At 35.9% G+C, this 19,681-nt stretch overlaps 1 protein-coding gene across 1 annotated transcript in view; it reads right to left on the reverse strand.

Annotated features, from left to right (window-relative positions):
- LOC149806623 (EARP-interacting protein homolog) overlaps positions 1–19,681 on the reverse strand; it is a 42,720-nt gene that overhangs the window by 20,554 nt on the left and 2,485 nt on the right. The window contains exons 3-6 of the mRNA XM_089955791.1: positions 14,464–14,596; positions 13,860–14,004; positions 7,980–8,079; positions 1,495–1,631 (exon numbers count right to left, since the gene is read on the reverse strand). Coding sequence (XP_089811917.1) covers positions 1,495–1,631; positions 7,980–8,079; positions 13,860–14,004; positions 14,464–14,596 — 515 coding nt within the window. The remainder of the gene's footprint in view (positions 1–1,494; positions 1,632–7,979; positions 8,080–13,859; positions 14,005–14,463; positions 14,597–19,681) is intronic.

The raw sequence follows: 19,681 nt of genomic DNA on the forward strand, positions 1-19,681 counted from the left end.
ACTGAAGCGTAAAAATAAATACGCAAATCACATCGAGTATTGGATTCGTGAGCCTGAGGTGGAATGCAAATTTACAAGACATTCAACCTCATTCTGAGCCAAAGAGGTGACTTTAGCGAGATCTTTTAATAGCAGTTCTGATTACAATGATACGAATTATCATATTTTTTGTTAGTTTATCTTGCAACATAACACACAATCTAACAAACATGACAATACTGAATGGGAATTGTAAGAATTGCTCCTTAAATGAACCCCTTATCATCATGATACTACATCATATTGCCTTTTTTTGCCTACTTCTTGTAATTTATTATATACAATGAGAAATCTATAAGCAAAACATATGTTGCGCGTGACTATAAAGAACTAAGGAGAAGGACAGATGAAGAAATATGAAGAATAAGGCAATAATTACATCAAAAGAGAAATACATGCTTACCTCGACTTCCACATTTGTTGATGCACGTCACGTAACACTGCGACTTCGGGGAATATCGGTAAAATCCGTTTCTGCATAATTAATTAGCAATCCGTATATCGTGACTAGAAAATCATTACATTTTCATTGATTAAACTGACAGTTGTACAATTTATGAAGCTGAATGATGTGTAATTACTCATTATTTGTATTATACTTTTCATAATATCATGCATTTGCAAGAACAGAAAAAGCAAAAAAAATCTTAGGTTGTATGCCTTTAACCCTTTACCTCATGCAAGCATCGTTGGACACCTCTACACCATTCGCATGGAAGTGCCTTTTGACACCTCTACTCCAGTCACATGAAAGCACCTTTTGACGTTGGCTGTAAACATCAGCCATTTAAGCCGGTTTTCATAGAGTCACCTTCGGGGAAAACCCCCTATTAGATATGCACAGGTTGATATCTGCTATTTAAAGTAACTGGGTCATAATCTCCACTCTCCAAAATGGTGGTCGCGGATTTCATTCAGTAGTTACGAAGTTTTCATGATTAGAATCACACCTATGAAAGATTCAATAACTTAGGTAAAGGCTCTGATATTGATGTAGGCAGCAATTAGTTTTTATAAATTATCAAATTCAGATGACTTAGTGATGTAGACGCAGACGAAAAGCTTGTAAATTTCAAGTATGAGAAATGGCAGCTACGGTTGGTCACATGGCCTCACTGACATGACGGTGAACGAGTTCTCTCAAGATTTTAAAGCACATAAAAAATTCTTCCGTGAAAAATAATTACACAGCTATAACAATCGAACTTTACTCTTAAATTTTTCCACATATAATAGATGTGTACCAGAAATGTAAAATGGTTAAAATTGCCGTTAAATTTAACATACACTACATTGCGTATGGAGTCGAATAGGTAAGAGGTTTCTATTTATAGCATGCTGCACTTTGTAACTATGCTGTATGAGGTAAAGGGTTAAAATAAAAAATTGAACAGTATTATTAAAATTTGATATCTTGGATGCATCACAGCAAACAGCCATAGCTATGGGACTTACTCCATGGTTCGCAGATCCCAGCCCCGGATAAATGTGTCATTGGCTGTGGCTATCTGGGTACAATTGTGGTGGGGATTCCACTGCCCACAGGTCAAACGGGGCTGACCTTTTGCTTCCAACTCAGCAGAACTGACTAACTGAAAAGGATTTTTAAAAACTTTACACAAAGGTAATACTATAGAACTGGCACCAGAAAATGGTCAAATTGTATTACTCTAACTTAAATAAAGGACACTCACATCTCTAATAACTAATAAGGTTTACAAATTTTTTGAGAAAAAAAAACTTCTGAACTTCTAGGTAGCACAAAAATATAGAGTGAAACATTTTCATTAGTTGTCATTGTCCCATTATATCTAACAGGCTTGTGAGTAAATATCCAAACAGGAACTGAACTTATACCATGAATAACTACACATATTTCTGAGCTCTCAAGCACTGACACAATTGGCCAGGCATTCATGCCAACCCCCGCCCCCGATGGAACAAGTTGAAAGCAACGATTCAAGGTGCATGAGAATTTAATACTCAGCAGTAAGTACAAACAAACTGGATTTCTAGTTAGAAATGCACATAATATACATACAATTATAAACTGACATGAATTTACCAAAAAGAAAGGGCAGTACTACTCTGTGGATTCCATATTGTATATTTAGAAACATGATAATTTGAAATAAATTTACAAATAATGATACCAGTATAATCAAACAGGTTAGAGAGTTATAATTCCATCCAACCAGGAATTGAACCCATGCTGTGAGTAATGCACTCATCCACAAAAAGCACACACATAAAAATTAAAGATACTAGACTGAGATGGAAATCAATTAAGTATTGTTTCTTTACCTGAAAGGGCATCATAGAAAACGTTATGCAAAAGGGACAAAATGGGTCAGTGACCTTGACCCTGAAGATATAACTGATTTTGATATAAGAGATGCAGTCAGTTTCTGGAGCACATATCCATCATGGTTCAATTCTGTACATAAGACAACTCTGAAGAAACCTTACAATATTAGTCTGTGAAAATTTTATTTATTTTATAAGGGTTCTGAAGTTATAGATGTTGTTGTTGTTGTTGTTGTTGTTGTTGTAGGGTTTAATGCCATTGGCTATACATGGCAGCCAGTATAAATGGTGGACAAAGAACCCGGGAAAACTATGGAAAGAACCACCGACCCACGAGAAGCTACTGGCAAGCATTCTCACGTACCCACACATGCCAGAGACTCAAACCCATGCAGACAGAAGTGAAATGGCAGTAATCCATAACGTTGAGCACTTCAGACCACTCAGCCACTTGAGTTATAGAGTATGATGGAAAGTGTCATGGAAATTGAAAAAGTAATTTGTGACCTTGACCTTGTAGGTAGCACTCCTATCATAGTAGGCAACACATCTAAAACTTATGTACAGTGAGTTTCACCCCTTAATCTCAAGTGTGATGAGAAAGAAAATATTAACAGTGCCCTTGGCCTCAAAGATATTACCCTGTAATCAGAATATACAAAGTTTCTGTCATGGATTAAGGCAAGAAAATAATTTGGAATGCCTTAAGAACAATTTGGTTTATTGACTTCATTGATGCATACAGCATTACCTAGGGTGGTTCATTTGTTTTTGTTTTGTATGACTGAACAATACATGTATCTTGTCATAGGGGCTCAAGATACTCATATTGCATGGCATGCACGGGTACTTCACCCTTGGTTGTGTGCATTTTCTTCTAATGTATTTATAGGAGGCCTATTGTCATATGCGATACAGTCATTGCTTGGATTTGGCAGAGAGTGTCAATACTCTTATTTCAAACTACAGCCATAGGGTTGTAGTGTCTGTCTGTCTGTACGGATGGATGGATAGAGGGATTGATCAACTAGAGTGTGACAGTGAAGCTATTTCTGACTGTATTTGTTTCATGGTGGGAATTGTTGAATATGGACATATAATTCTGGAGAAGGATGAGGAATTATGACGTAAATTCCTAACTCCCGGAAAAGGACTATTACGTTGTGTAGTGTATACAAGGACATGTGGTTGTGAACCATACTCAATTTGCTTTGTAACATATTTATTTGAACCAGACTAAATTTTCTTTGTAACACATGGTTATTTGAACCATACTTTATTTTGTGGCATTTAGTTGTGTGAACCATAAATATTTTTCATTGTCATCATATGGCTGTGTGAACCACTTATTTTTCATTGGTATTATATGGTTGAGTGAACCATACTTCATTTTGCATCATATGATTCCGTGAATCATACTCATGTCTGTTCATTTGTCCTGTATGACTCTGTAAATCATATTATTTTCATTGTGCACATTGTGAATGCTCTTGTTACACATACGTGTATCTGTAACATGTTTGGTATAGTAGTAGTGTTATTTGTAGTGGGTTGGTGTGCAAGTCAATTTGCATATGTGTTGTAGTGAACATTTATTTATTCATCTTTTGTTTGTTTCATAAATTTTCATACCCTCACATTGTGTTGCATTGTCATTCAATCCAAGCATCCATTTTGTTTCAATCTTGTTATAGTTTCCATTATAAATTTCAGTGGGATTTAAGGTGGCAGGGTCCAGTTTCCTAAATTGGCCCCTGGCAAATTTCTTAACAAGGCTATGTATGGTGTGACTTTTTCAGTTATTATTGTTTACTATTTAAAGATATGGATATATTTTTTCGGGCCTGTGTTGTTCTTAAACTTGATGTCAGGTATGTACACCTTCCATAGCTACTCTGCAGTATGTTGATAGTGAAATACCAATAGTCGGCTAGGAAGAAGAGCTAGCCTCCCATAGCAGTAAACACATGGGTTTGGGGCAAGTAGACTATCTAAAAAAATGGCTTGAATGACAACTATTTTCAATTGCATCAGCCTGTTTAGTACACACTGTTTTGCAGAATTGTTATCCAGGAAAAGGGCTTGTGTTTGCACTGTGAACATCACATGGTGTCAAAAATTACCTTCGGACATGAAAACTGCAGATAGAAATTTGTGGTTGGGGTGCATAAACTTCTGCTATGAACTGCCATTGACTTCTCTGGCTTCATCTGGCTTCAATTGTGTATTTAATTTTTTATGATTTTTTTATATGAGGTTGCTGATTGCAGCATTAAATGTGTGCATAAAAACTGTCCCCTGTCCCCTTAAGTTAAAAAGCAGGAAGGAAATTGTAATGTTATGCTCAAATGGACAAAAAGAATTTCCAGGAATCAAAGATAAAACCATTCAATGGCCAAGTATTGAAACTATCTCTGATATTCTTGATAAACAACACTAAATAGCTTGATAAAAAAAATATTTCTTTTTACATGTTTTTGAGTTCACATGTTCACAAGACAGAGTGAAACTCTGCTATAACATACTTTGTTAAAACATAAATCTGGATACAGCACAATCATGGTATGGGTCCCAAACTGGGTCAACAACAGTACAGCTATACGTGTGGATCATGGGTGGCCAAGTGGGAGTGGTCTAAAGTGCTCACCTTTACTGATTACTGCCATCACACCTCAGTTTACATGAGTCTAAGTCTCAGGCTTGACCAATGTAGGCATGTCAGAAAGATTATCAGTTGCTTCCCATGGGTCGAGGGATCTTACCTGGGCTTATCAAGTTTCTCCCTCCACCAGTTATATTGACTACCATGTGTTTCCTATCATGCACTTAAAAATGGCATTAAACCCAAAAAATCTATAACAACAGCAACTTTATCATTACAAAGTCAAGTGGACTGTACATAAGGGACTGATTTGGAGCACCTGTCTGCATTTCTAACTCTAAAATGAAAATGATTTTACTGAAAGGAACAATGTAGCAATAAGTAACACTGCTTGTGCAGTGCAAAAACAGGGAGTAGTATGTTTGACTATAATAGCAAATCCCTTCACCCCTAGAAATTGAGTGGTTTTGTTCCAGTCAATGATCAATAACGGTACAGCTATACATGTAACTTTATTATTGCAATGACCAGTGGACTGTGTATATGGTACTTACTACACACACCCTGTTTTTGCTCTGCAGTAGTACAAAGTCATAGCTATAAGCATAAGTTTCAATGAATATAGGTTTCTATAAATAAAATAAAATGGTTTACTGTCCTGGCAAAATACACAGCAGACTGAATTTCAGTTTAAGTATTTTTCAAGCCTATATACAAGTTTCTATTTAGAAACTTCCGGGGCCCCGAGTGGCCGAGTGGTCTAAAGCGCTCACCGTTACGGATCATTGCCATCTCACCTCTGTCTGTGTCGGTTCGAGTCTCAGATTCGGCTAAAATGGTTATGTGAGAAAGCTTGCCAGTAGCTTCTCGTGGGTCGGTGGTTCTTTCCGGGTTCTTCCTCCACCATTAATACTGGACGCCATGTATGGCCTATCTTGTGCTGAAAAATGGCGTTAAACCCCACAGCAACAGAAACTTCCAGTGTCCGATTTAAACATTTTATTGTCAGTACAAAATCAGACCCATTGGACATGTAAACATGAATGTGTAGAAAAACAGTTAGAGATGTATTTGACTGTGAATAGAATGTAGCAGAAACATTCTGGAAAATATGTTTTGTGCATATTTTGAAGTACAATGAAACTGACAGGTGAGAAAATGTACTCTATTTACAATTTTCAAATTTTGTTTTACATTTAATATTTTTCAAATTGTTAACTGTGTCAATGACGTGTCTAGCTTTGTACCACTGTCCACTCCCCATTTTGCATAGCTAAAATGACAGACATGCAGTCCTTTTTTCAGTAAACTGACATGGTTTGATATAACATGATATGATGACACCTTGTGAACCACTGTGTTATAGTGAAATTTCGATGTACCTACAAGTACAGGACAAATGTCCTTGTCATGGCCTTTGAACTTGACCCTTATCTCAGACAATGTCAAAACATACCCATGTGCTAAGTTTGGTTAAATCTAAAGTTAATATTTTGTGGAAAAGAATTCAATTATTTAAGAGCATCACTCAACATATTCAACAGATAAATCCCAAGACTGGAATTTGCTAAAAAATATATTCGTACTTGTTTGTGATATCAAGTTCAAAAGCTATTGCAACCAACAACCTTGGTCAAGGCCTTTGACCTTAAAATCAATGTCCAAGTACTGACCGTCAACCTGTTCACTGGTATGTAACTAAATACAAAGTCTGGGCTGAATTCACTTACACATGTACAAGTCACTTGTGTTTATAAGGCCAATTAAGTATAACGATGCTAGCAATAACATTTGACTTGACTGTAAAGTCAATTATGTCTGGTTTTCAAAACACCTGCACAAAAGTGCTCAAATGTTGGTTGTCAGATTTGCACCATTTTCATTCAGAACCAATACTGCAAATATTTCCCTGGTGAAAACCCCAAGGTAGAGCCATTATTCATGCAAAGGAGTACAAGATTTTCAATATGACCACTTTGATGCCATGCTGGAGGTGAGACGAATGCCATTTTAATCCAGAATAAACAACATATTGTTAGACTAGTGTTTTAATACAGATGTGTATCAAAATTTTCATCTCTTAATTTCATCAACTTTAAAATTGGAATGTACAGAAGAAATTATAACAGAAAACTTAAAATACTGTGCCTTGACCTTGCAGATAGGACTTCCAGGTGTATGATACACCTTCTATTAATGATATTATGTATGCCAAGGTTCATCCCTTAATCCTACATAAAAATGTGATGAATGTACAAATGGAAACAGGCAGGAATACACTATCTACCATTTTTCTTGAAAAGGCAGGGGAGAAATTAAATCTATGACTTAAACTCATTATGTGGCAAATACAGCCAAATAATTATCACGTTTAACTCGAAAAAAATGTTGTGATATAAAGTTTGTTAAGTGCACTTTCAGCTATGAGTAGATGAAGAAATCACTTGAGCGTTGAGCGTATATCAGAAATATGCTTACATAGTGGGCACTGAAAAATGAAATAATGATGACATTGGAATGAATTCATAAATATTTGAAAAATTGAAGAACTCTTTCAGACATATGAAAAGATTGAAGATATCACAGAATATGGACTGGGAAAATCCAGAACTTTTCAAATGGTTTACACTTTATCTATTCCAGCAATTATACAACAATCATTTTTTGTCACATCTTATATCTTATCTTCTTAAACAATTTAACTTGCCAAGAATATTTTTGTTAAACCTTTCCTGGGCTGCTGGAAAGTGCTTTCCAGCTCATAAATGGACCTACAGAAGAAAAGTCTGTTGTGCTAGGTCTTTAATCATCAGTTTTCCTGGATAAACAGCTTTCAGGAAATTAAAAGCAAATGGAAGCCAAGCAGGTATAAAGAAAAAAAAAAAATAATTTAGTAGCCCAATGAGATACCAGAATCAAATGTTAGGTACTCCTACCATATCATTCTAATAAAACTCTGACTCCATGCAGAAGGTTTGTTGAACCCTGCAGATTGGTAGTTTGTAAAAATACTGGATAAGTGATAACAAACCTTGGCTGAGGCAGAGCTGGTCTCCAGTTCCCATACCAGTATGTGGCTGTCTGCAATGCCCACCAAATTGGACGAGTCACCTGTTGGGTGCCACAGAACACTGTAAATGATTGGAACACAATACTGGAAAGCTTGCTGAATCCATTTATTGGAACATATTTATTATAAAAACTTGAGCCAGTGTGATCATACGCAAGTGTTGATCATATTTCTAATTTGTTATCAGCAGCATTTTTATTAATAATTACAAGATGATTTGTTCATTTTGAATTACTGATTTTTGTGGGAATACTACGCAGTATTTCATTAATACTTCAAAGAGCTTATGTTTTCATTTCTGAGAGATGTTTTGACATCATTTATAACACAGTTGTAAAATAAATTAACTTGATATTTGTAAACTGGCATTCTCAACCAATATATTGGTTTTAAAGAGCAAACTGTTTACACACACAAAAGCCAAATTACAAGTCTTTGTTCGGGTAAAACAAAAATATACCTGATCCAGAAAAAGACCAAATATTGGATCACTGATCCAGTGTCCAAAGAAAATAGTCTGTACTTTTTAGAAATTACAGACATAAGAGACCTTTTTTAGTTAGCCAGCTTGTAATGACTATTTGGTGCCGAATACAAATAAAAACTATGTAAAGTATCATTTAGCTTGAAACATCTAAAAGTTTGCAAACTAATAACACGTTTGACACTTGGCACATATTGTCATAAATTCCTCCTAATAATCAAAGTTTTATAATGATGTAAAAGGGCTCAATTAAACCACTAGTCTACTCATCCTGAAAGTAAAACTCCACTAAGTACTCATTCCTGGGCCAAGCAGATGCATATTTGCATCCTGAGAGTAAATCTGAGTTCATTTTCTTTTCTTAACAGGCACTAAATATTCAATAGCAGTTAAGATTTAGCACACATCAATTACCTTTATCTTGTTTGTCTGCATGCTTGGTCTCATAAAAAGTAAGATTACTTTCTGTTTTCTACAGGTACCCGATGTAAGCTTTGTTATGTATATTTGATTTAATTTATATCTGATTTTGTTTAATCACTTGTTTATTAGTTTTAAAATTTTTTTATTCCATTACATGCTATTGTAATGTAACTTTATTTACTGGATTTGATATTGTTCAGTTCTGACTGTTTTTGATGTAAAACAACTAATAATAGAAACTATGTATCTAATGCTGACCTAGTTCCTGATCTTGATTCAGAAATCAGTAAGAGTTGTAGTAAACAACATGTTTTTTTTTAATATTCTTTCTCAGAGTAAGATTTATAAAGTGGAGTTGAGGCCATACTTGGAGTATGTGACAAATAACATGCATCAATTAGTTTTTTCCAGAGGACTGACCCACATCTGGGCATCTATTTTGCATTGTAGCTAGATTTAATGTTGATGTTTTGAGAAATAATTGTCATTCTTGCCACAACACTTGAAAAGTTTAAAGTGTTTTATGTTGTGACCAGTTTTTGGGCTAATCATTTTATTTTATTTTAAAGAAAAGTGATTTTTTCCCCATGGAAATACTAGTGCTCTTAATTAATTCTTGGACAAAAACAACACAGAATTCAGAATTCAAACACTGGAATATTATTTTCTGTGATTCAACAGAGAACTGTTGAGTGCAGCATATGTCATTGCCTTTCACTTTGGGTTCCATCAGGATTCAAACTCAGTTTCATTAGGACTTTTTATTACCAGGACTTTTATTTTTTAATTCTTGGATTATTTTTGGATTTGATTCATAAAATTGTTAAGTTCTTTTTCTCATTTTTACCTTGTTTTTCTAGGGAAATAAATTATTAGTTAAATTTTACAAAGCTTGCTGTCTTCACTCTTTTCTTGTTACATTTTGTAATAGCTTAAACATGTAACAGCTTGTAACTTAAATGGGTAAAAATCTAAAACATATTTAATTGCAGTTTCATTATCTTGTCCTCAATTTCTTGATGGTAGTCGTATTTACAGTGACACTTTTCAGTAATCATTGGGATATGTAGAATGTTTCGTTTTCAACAATCTTTCACAGTTAAGAGACAGGATTTTGAGACTTTTCATCTGGGCAGAAAATGTTGCACTTGCTTTGAAAATACCAGTGATCTAGGGCAAGCTTAACAAAGTCTGACTAGACAAAAATCATAACATTTGGACATTCTTTGCTTCTTAACTTTCTCTCATATCAAACTTTGAAAGATGTATAACATGTTGCTGAAAAAGAAAACTTTTTGACATTGAAATGACACATTACCGAATGGTTTTGCTGTAAATGTGAATACCACTAAGAAATCATGGGCTACATGTGCAACTGCAATTTTTCAAGTTACAAATCTGGTCTCTTAATATATGATTATTTAAGTGGACATGTTTTAAAATACAATATGCTCATGGTTTTGACCCAATTCAATATTAAGTACCTGTTGTTCTTTAGCAAAGTGTAAGCAGTGTAGTGGATAAATGCACATACTCTTAAGACTATAATGAGAACTGATACAAATAACTGCTCAACTTACTTATCCCAGGGATGAGTGTTTGGAGAAAAAAAAATCCTGAGCCCTTTATAATATATAATTATACTTTAAGTTTTATTGTTTCATGGAAGTATTTTCTTACTGGCCCCCCCCCCCCCATAGAAAAACTGACTTTGCTAGAAACCTTTCAAATGCAAATTGTACATGTAAATGCTGAAGCAGATAATTTAAACTTTCTGTATCATTTCTTTCAGTGTTGACTGTACACGGGGCCTGAACGTCTGAGGTCCAGGCATGATCCTTTTTAGCTGTGGACAAAGTAAACGACATAAGTCTTTCAAACCTTAATATTTCTTATTTGTTCCAATAAACTCAATAGAACGTGCTTTTTAATCCTTAAAATATTTGAAATGAGCCATAAAAGTGCACTGATGCAAGCGAAAGTTGCTGACAGTGAGAGACCAGTGTCATAAAATATTACTGAAATTCTGCAACCAATCAACAATCCATACTAGACATTTGTCAATCAAATTTAGTCCGTCCTCAATCATAGCTAAATGTAAGCATCAACAGTATCTGCTTACCAAATATGGGTTTGCTGACACATGGATATACCAGTAGAAGTAAAGAATCAATCACTGAAAATTTGTCTGCTACATGTTGCACTGAAGAACTTCGAACAGTACAAGTCCAAAACGAATAGAAGTTGTAATTTTTATTTAAAAAAGGACTTTATCAGACTTTTTTTCCAAGATCACTGTAAAAAGACTTGGGTTGAGTATGATGCAAAGTGGTCATTCATGTTTTGTTTAGCATGTAAGGCATGCCCAGGATCAGCCAACCATTAAAATGCCTTATTCAAAAAACACATCCAATTTTTTTATTGGACCCATTAATAGCATGTGAAACAAGTTAAGAGCAGATTACATGTACTTGCACCAAAAAGGTTATTGCCAGTAAATAAAACACAACAGTCTCAATCATCAAGACCCTGACTGCATTGGTCATTTACAAAGCTGAGTACTCAACCAGCTATTCACCATGTCAGAGAAACCAGAATTAGTTGATTTCTGTCCTAAGACCATTGCACACTGACTGCATCTTCTGAAAAAAAAATTAGCACTTTAAACATACACTTTGAGTGCCAAAGTTCATCTGAGTTTCTTCTGACCTTTTCCAGCCATTTTTTTATATTTTGCCCCCCCCCCCCCCCCAAAGTGTAAATATCTAAAATGGGGTGAGAAAGGTCAGAGGAAACTCAGACTATCTGTCAACAGAATTGTTACTTTTAGTGCCACTGTATAAAAATTGACTTTACGGCTTATTTTTCCATCTGACTGACTGAACAAACGTTGATGGCAAATGTATTCTATTTTATATGGGTATTAGATATATTTATCTGATAAAGAGAACTTTTAAACTTAAAGTGGGATTCAATGAGGATCAACTGGTGTGATTTGAAATTTTACAATGTCAAGGTTAGTAAAATAATTCTATGATTTTGAGTTTTCATTAATTTTGTTTTTTTTTCTGTCTTTATTTACAGCACTATAGCAAATATTCGCATGTCAGATTTAGTAGTTGAACCAGTCTTTGGCTTCTGCAGACCTGTGCAATACAGGGTCCTAATGGTCCTGGGCCAGTGAGTCGAAAACAAAATTTTCAGGCCCCGTGTAAAACAAGTTAAAGTAATTTACAGTAGTACATATATTCTCTGCTACTCCATTATTTTGCATCATGTGGTATTTGATTGAGAGAAAACTAGAACACTACACTTATTAGCAATTAGAGCATTGCAAGGACCCCACTTTCTACATACTGTTCCACCAAACCTTAAACTTGTGCTGGAAACACTAAGTTATGAGAAGATGGGCATTTGTAGACCATAACTCCTCTATATGATGATGCTGACTGCTTGAATCCATATCCTTCATGGTTTCATCCATACAAGCAACATCCCATGTGAAGATTAAGCTCAAAATTGACCAACAAGGACATAACTCATTCTAAATTATAGTTGACAAGACACATTAGTCCATTAATTATAGATTACTGCATTTGTATGGGAAAATATGAACGAGTTTTTCGAATGGAAATACTGCACGACCTTGGGAGTGCAGTATATCCATCCGACAAAACAAGTTCATATTTTCCCATACAAATGCAGTAACCTATTTATTATATGCTAATTTTTTTAATTCTACTTAATGATTAATTATATTAACAAAATACACTACACGAAACAAAGTAACCGAATGTATGCCACATTCCAAACTAAATACACAAGCGCATATTCATCATTACACAACAACATTATTACTCGCACATAACTCCGCCCAGATAAATCTGAACTTAGTCGCACACTCGACATAACTTTCGAAAGAAAATGGCATGTCTAGTTTAAATTGAAATTTGGAGTTATATTGTGAATGAATGTGCATTACAACAACTTTTCCACTTGGTCTGGAATGAACCGATTTTGGTATTTTTTTTGATTTCTTCTTTCATTTGGTGACCTTAACTGTTGATCTTTTGAACCTTCCGTGCCCAAAGTGCAAGCAATCCACAATGTTTGATCTATGATGTAGAAACAATGATATTGTGCAGAACCATTTGTATTCTTTTTGTAAGTGATCTGACCTTAACCCCAAAATCAATAGGCTTCTTCCTGAACCCAAGAGTTGTAGTTGTTGTGGGGTTTAACACCATTTTTCAGCACACAATAGGCTATACATAGCGGCCAGTATTAATGGTGGAGGAAGAACCTGTGAAACCTCAGAAAGAACCACCAACCCATGAGATAACCCAAGACTAAACCATCCACAAAGTTTGGCAACTGTAGAAGGCAGAGACCTGAAGTTATTGTGTGGGAATGAAACGTGGAACAGACGGATGGAAAACATGATAATATAATATGCTCCTTTATTAAGTTGGGCATATAAAAATTGTTTTGATGTAAGCCAAAACCCATTAAGGAACATCTATGAGACAATGCACTGACTTAATTTCATCTGAATATGTTGAATGTCTCCTGGATACAATGATCTGCTATAAGGGTGATGTAAAATCTATATAACAAGGACAATAACTCCAACAGAATGGGACTTGAAAAAGACAAAACCTTTATAAGGCACATATCAGTGTTATATGCAATTAATCTACCAAATGGCATTTGCTTGAATGGAATGTTTGCACTGGTAGAGATTTTAAAAACTGTTAATGGATGGACTGACAGAAATTGACATAAAAACTTACTACGTGGCTCCTGCATCTTGATGTTGGCACCTAACAACCAGGACACCAGCCAAGCATTGTAAAGGTACAAAGCAAATGCACTGGCATTATACTATCTAGACCTCTTGGCTGAGAGTAATTTTCATACATGCATACACATACCTTTTCATGTCCCCAAACTCTGAGGCTGTCAGATCACATACAAGCTCCAGGGACTGATGGGAAGAATGGTCCTCAGACTGCAACGTGTCAAAGTCTGATGGCAGCCTCCATACTGCAGCACACATCTCTGCTTTGGACTCTGAGGCTACAACACAGACAAATAATGAAGAAATATTATTTTTTTAAACTGGCTTTAATTTTAAATGACAATTTTACAATGGACTATAGATGCATGAAACAGTCAGCTACTACTGTGCTCAACATTTGCTTTGGTCCTGTCTGACCCATTTTGGGTACTTAAGGTTCAAAAGGAACTTTTGATTTCCTTATTTTATACCAATTTTGTCACTTCAAAAACATCTTAAATTCTGCAGCACACATACTTTGTCCTGTGATTTTCCAAGCTGCTTCCTAACCAACTTGTACCCGCTTCAGATACCATAATCCACTGCTAGTGGAGACAACAAGAACTGTAATACCCTTCTGCTTATTTAGACTACATTCAAGTAATTTCCTTATCCACAAGTTTACCATGTGGTAAAGGGATACACCTATGTATTCACTCTTGCCATGTAATAAACATGATGCCCTAGATGATAATTACTTTTATTGTAGCATGTAGCCAAGAGATTCTTGTCAATTGTTGATGCACTGAGATGCCATATCTCCCCCACTCTGTGAAGAAATACATTCTTGCTTATCTGGTTATTTTCATCATCAAAATCAATGTGATGCACCTGAAAAATACACATGAAATCTTACAAAAAATTACACTTATTATTTATTGTTTGTTTCAAATCTATGTGATACTGATGATCTATACTTTTGCCAAGCTCATCATCCTGCCACCGACTATGCATCGGAATGGAAGGTTATCTGTCTATATGTATATAATAATAATAATAATAATGAGGACTTTGTATAGCGCCTAATCTTTAGAAGCTCTAAGTGCTTTATAACATTAGACAACACCTATAAGATAAAATACGTATAATGATATGATTACAAAAACAAACACAGTGAAATTAGAAAACATTAAAAAACATGCTGAGAATATTTTAGGTAATAAACATTATTGGGTCTTTAAGTTTGCTCTTGCAGTCGAAATAAGTGAGTTTTGAGAGCTCTCTTGAATGTGATCACTGTGTCTTTGTGTCTAAATTCAGTGGGCAATTCATTCCACGTTGCTGGGCCCTGGTATGCAAAAGAACGCTCTCCATATATTTTTGTTTTCAAAGTGGGAATAATGAGTATACGATTGTCAGAAGAGGAGCATAAGTATCTTGCTGGTGTGTACACATGGGTGAGGTCGGATAGGTATGTTGGACTAGAGTCCGACAGTGAAACGTAGCACAGAGAACAAATTTTGTGTTTGATTCTGGATTGAATGGATAGCCAGCGTAGGGTATAGAGCAGTGGGGAGGTGTGCTCTGATCGTGGTGCTCTAAGTATGATCCGAGCAGCTGTGTTTTTAACTTTTTGAAGTTTCTGGAGTAGATATTGAGACGAACAAGACAGAATTGAGTTACAATAGTCTAGTCTTGAAAGTACTAATGAACACACAAGTGTTTTAGTGGCATCAACTGAAAGATATTTGCGAATTGAGCTGATGCATCTCAGCTCAAGATATGCAGCCTTGCATATGTTCATGACATGTTGGTGCAATGTGAGAGTACTGTCCAGAGTAACACCTAGATTTCATACTGACTGTGTGAATTTAATGTTGGTGCTGCTGATATTTATTGTTTGAGGTAAAGGATGTGAATGAGAAAGTCTTTGTGTTGTGATCAGAATGGCCTCAGTTTTATCATCATTCATCTGCAGCTTGTTACATGTCATCCATGAATTCACATCAGAAATGCACCTCTCTACACCTTGGATGGTAGCATCAACTTCAGTTGGGTGGCTAGATTTGTATGTTTAGGTGTCATCAGCATACAATTGGTGAGACACTGGATGATGATCTATGACACTTGAGAGCGAATGAGTGTACAGAATGAAGAGAACAGGTTCAAGAACAGATACCTGTGGAACACCACAACATAGATCAACTGGGCTGGAGTGTATTCCATTTGCAGATACAATTTGTGTCCTGTTGACCAAGTAGGACTTGAACCATAGTAAGGCTGTATCATGAATGCCAAATACATGCTGGAGACAGTGAAGTAATATATCATGGTCTATTGTGTCAAATGCTGCAGACAAATCAAGGAGGGTGAGGACTGTAATCTTTCCCCTATCCAACGCAGAGAGAATATCATTAACTACTTTTAGAAGAGTAGTTTCAGTACTGTGGCAAGGGCGATATGCAGATTGTACATTGCTAAAAAGACTGTTTGAATTTAGATGAGATACAAGCTGGGATAGAACAACCTTTTCTAAGGTTTTTGATATGAATGGGAGATTAAAAACTGGGTGGTAGTTCTTTAAATCATTATGGTCTAGTGTTGGTTTCTTCAGCAGAGGCTTTACAATGGCAGTTTTGAAAAATGTTGGGAATTCCGCAGATGAGAGGTATTAATAACATCAGTTAGTGAAGGCAATACTGGATCTAAGCACTCAAGCAGCAGTGATGTTGGAACTGGATCAAGTTCACATGACTCTGGTGCACTCTTCATCAGGACTGTACGTACGAAATCCATAGAGACAGGTTCAAATGCTGCTAATGGTTGCCGCTCAAATTCTGTATCCCAACTGCATGGTGATGACGAGTCCATTGAAATTGTGGTGTCAAGCTTATCTCTAATGGTTTGTACTTTGTCACAGAAGAAATTTGCAAACATGTCCGGAAGGTCGACTGGAGAGAAGGTAGTTGGAAGTGGAGTAGATTTGTTCCTTGACATTAGCTTGTTTGTAATCTCAAAGAGCTCTTTGCAGCTGGAACTTTCCATGATCTTAGTAGTGTAGTGGGCTGATTTCGCTGCATGGACTATATTTGTGACATTCTTCTTAGAGGCTTCATAGATTTGCTTATGAATAGTGAGTCTGGTGGAAAGCCAAAGCCTCTCAGCTTTACGGCGGTCTCTTTTAGCAGTGCGAAGCTGGTCCCTAACAATTCTATACCATGAAGAACACTTCTGAATTGATATTCTGCACTTGGTAGCTGGTGCATGTTTGTCAAGCAATGAACGCAGGCAGTTATCGAGTTGTTCTGCGATAGGAAGTAAGCAAGTTGTTAAGTTAGTTTGGATGTCATGCATTAGTTTGGTTCTATTTATCATACGGAGGTTTCTCTTAGTAGCAGATATAGGTGGAGGGTTAGGGACTGATATGTCAAGATGGCATATAATGCAGAGGTGATCTAATGCAAGGTCATGGGATACCAGGGAGGACCGTAGAATGTGATCATCAGGTCTATGAAGAATCCAGTCTATAATCTTGCTTGTGTAAACTCTTTTTAATCCATCCCCAGCTCTGCAGATCTAATATAACCCAAACTTGTTAATCTAACCTCTTAATACCTCCCCGTGATCTACAGATTTGATATAACCCAAACTTGTTAATCTAAAATCCTCTTAATGCATTTCCCATATCTGCAGATTTTATATAACCCATGCTCATACATCTAAATTATTTTTAATAAAAAAAAAAATTTGTATCACTAGTTCAGAAAAGCAAGGTTTGATTCACAAATAATACGTGAATCTAAAATTCTAACACTTGCAACGTCCAAAAATGATGATGAGGGAACATGAATGCCAGTCTTGGCATTTATAAAGGAAGTTAGTGAAGTTAACGTCTCTTGTGTTACTTGTGAAGTAGCTGGAGAAGAATGCTGATGATGGTGGCCCACAACACTTGCAGAATTTATGAGTCAGATCCCATAACTTCTAACAGGTCACTAAGGAAAGCCTCTTGGATGAGGCATAAGAAGACATCTCTAGAAAACTGAGGCCTCAAAATACACACTTTTTTCCCCATAAGTGCTGGAGGTACCATGCATTAAGATTGACTGGGTATCATCTGCAGGAAGTGTCTATTCATGAAGAGCTTGACAGCACTATGCAAGTCATGAAAATGGACAAGTTCATATTTGGTTGATGCTGTATGGTCTAATTGTGGTCATGGTCCATTACGATCATAGTTATATGGTCAAGTATGGTCATGGAGTAACATGGTCATCTTGGCTGGTTTGATGCTGTTCAGTTCTTGAGGTTGGGACAGGATACTGGATGTTTGTATGATGCTGTTCAGTTCTTGAGGTTGGGACAGGTATCCATTCCATGCATCCAGTCCATGAGAGACTATAACTGATGCTTGTTGCTGCTCTCTATCTTGCTGCCCTTGTGTGATATATTCGTCCTCCAAACTATAACTGACTTCTGTCCATAATATGCAAGTTCCACATGTAGTAAAGGGATGACAACCAGAGAAATTAACACTGCTTACAGTACTGACATGTACAAATTGGAGAACCAAAAACCAATTCTAGTTGCAGCTTACCTGTAGGAGGGCAAATAGGAAAATATATATAGAAAACATCACTCAAGCATCACCCATAGTAACATGCATAGGCAGGATGCAATTGAGTAAACTATGTATAGAAAGATTAGCTGTACTTGTCTGACCAGAGTGGAGGATATACAGTAATATACACAATTTTCTATATCACACACAAAAAACCTGCACATAAAAAGGGAACTGAAGCACTGTTATCAGATATGTTCAAGGTAGGTGAAACAGTATCCATTATGAGACAATTTTACCTGTAGGAAAAGGTCCAATGATGTTCTACATAGGTAAAATCAATAAAATGTCACATATATGACTATGAATTAGTAGTAGCAGATGATCTAATAAGGACAATGAAGTGACAATATACTTTTCAAACCATTTAACAATACTACCTGTAGGAGAGTTAAATGACAACCTATACAGGCAAGTTCAATGCACCTGTCTTTAAACACATGGTGGGAGTAGAGCTACACTATATGATGTTTTTCCTGAAAATTAGTGACTGCAGATGAGCTAATAAAGAAATATGGTCTCCAGGTATATTATATTTTACAATACCACATGTAGGAAGGTTCAAGGATGGCCTGTACAACTAAAATCACGGAAGCTTGGTGCCTGGATACTAAGAATGCCTTGGTGTAGAAAACTCACCTGTATGTACCTGTTTGTAGTGGAATTACACATACATTAAGAGTTTTCTATAAGCACTAAAGTCTTGCAAGCACATAAAAAATAATTATCGCCTGAAGTTTGAAGTTACATAGGCTACCCATGCATGAACCTAAATGTGCGACAATGACAAAGACAAAGTGTTTGAAAATTGTAAAGCCATAACTTTGTCATCATAAGAAGAGAAAAATCTGGAAATATAGATGGAGTACACTTTCCAAAGAAGTGAAAAGTTCATCCAATTTGTAATGGTATACCTTCCAAGTAGATTCTGGCATTTGTGATGTCTTTTGTGACAAGAGCATGCTTCTTGGAACAAGCAAAAGTAGTAACTTAGATATTATCAGGATCTGGTGCCAATTCCTGTACCAAGGGGAGATCACTCTGCCCAAACACCACCTAGTTGAGCAGATAAACTTTTAGCTTTTAGCTAAAAGTTTTTAACTTGAAATGGCTGGATTTGCAAGATAGTAGTAATTCTTATAAGATATTATGACTGGACTTGTATTTAAAGAATAAAAGCCATTCACAAAATTGTTCTCACATACCAACAGTCACTGTGTTTGAATATACCTCAGTAAGGAAAAAGGCGTCACAGTCAGTATAGTATGACTAAAGCTACTGGACTTTAATCAGGGCAACAATGTCAATATGGGCTGCTAACTATGTGAAATATTTTTGAAAATTTGGACTTGAGT

This window comes from Sinohyriopsis cumingii, chromosome 1 (genome assembly GCF_028554795.1).
Source record: "Sinohyriopsis cumingii isolate HCF-2022 chromosome 1, ASM2855479v2, whole genome shotgun sequence".
NCBI classification, from domain to species: Eukaryota; Metazoa; Mollusca; class Bivalvia; order Unionida; family Unionidae; genus Sinohyriopsis; species Sinohyriopsis cumingii.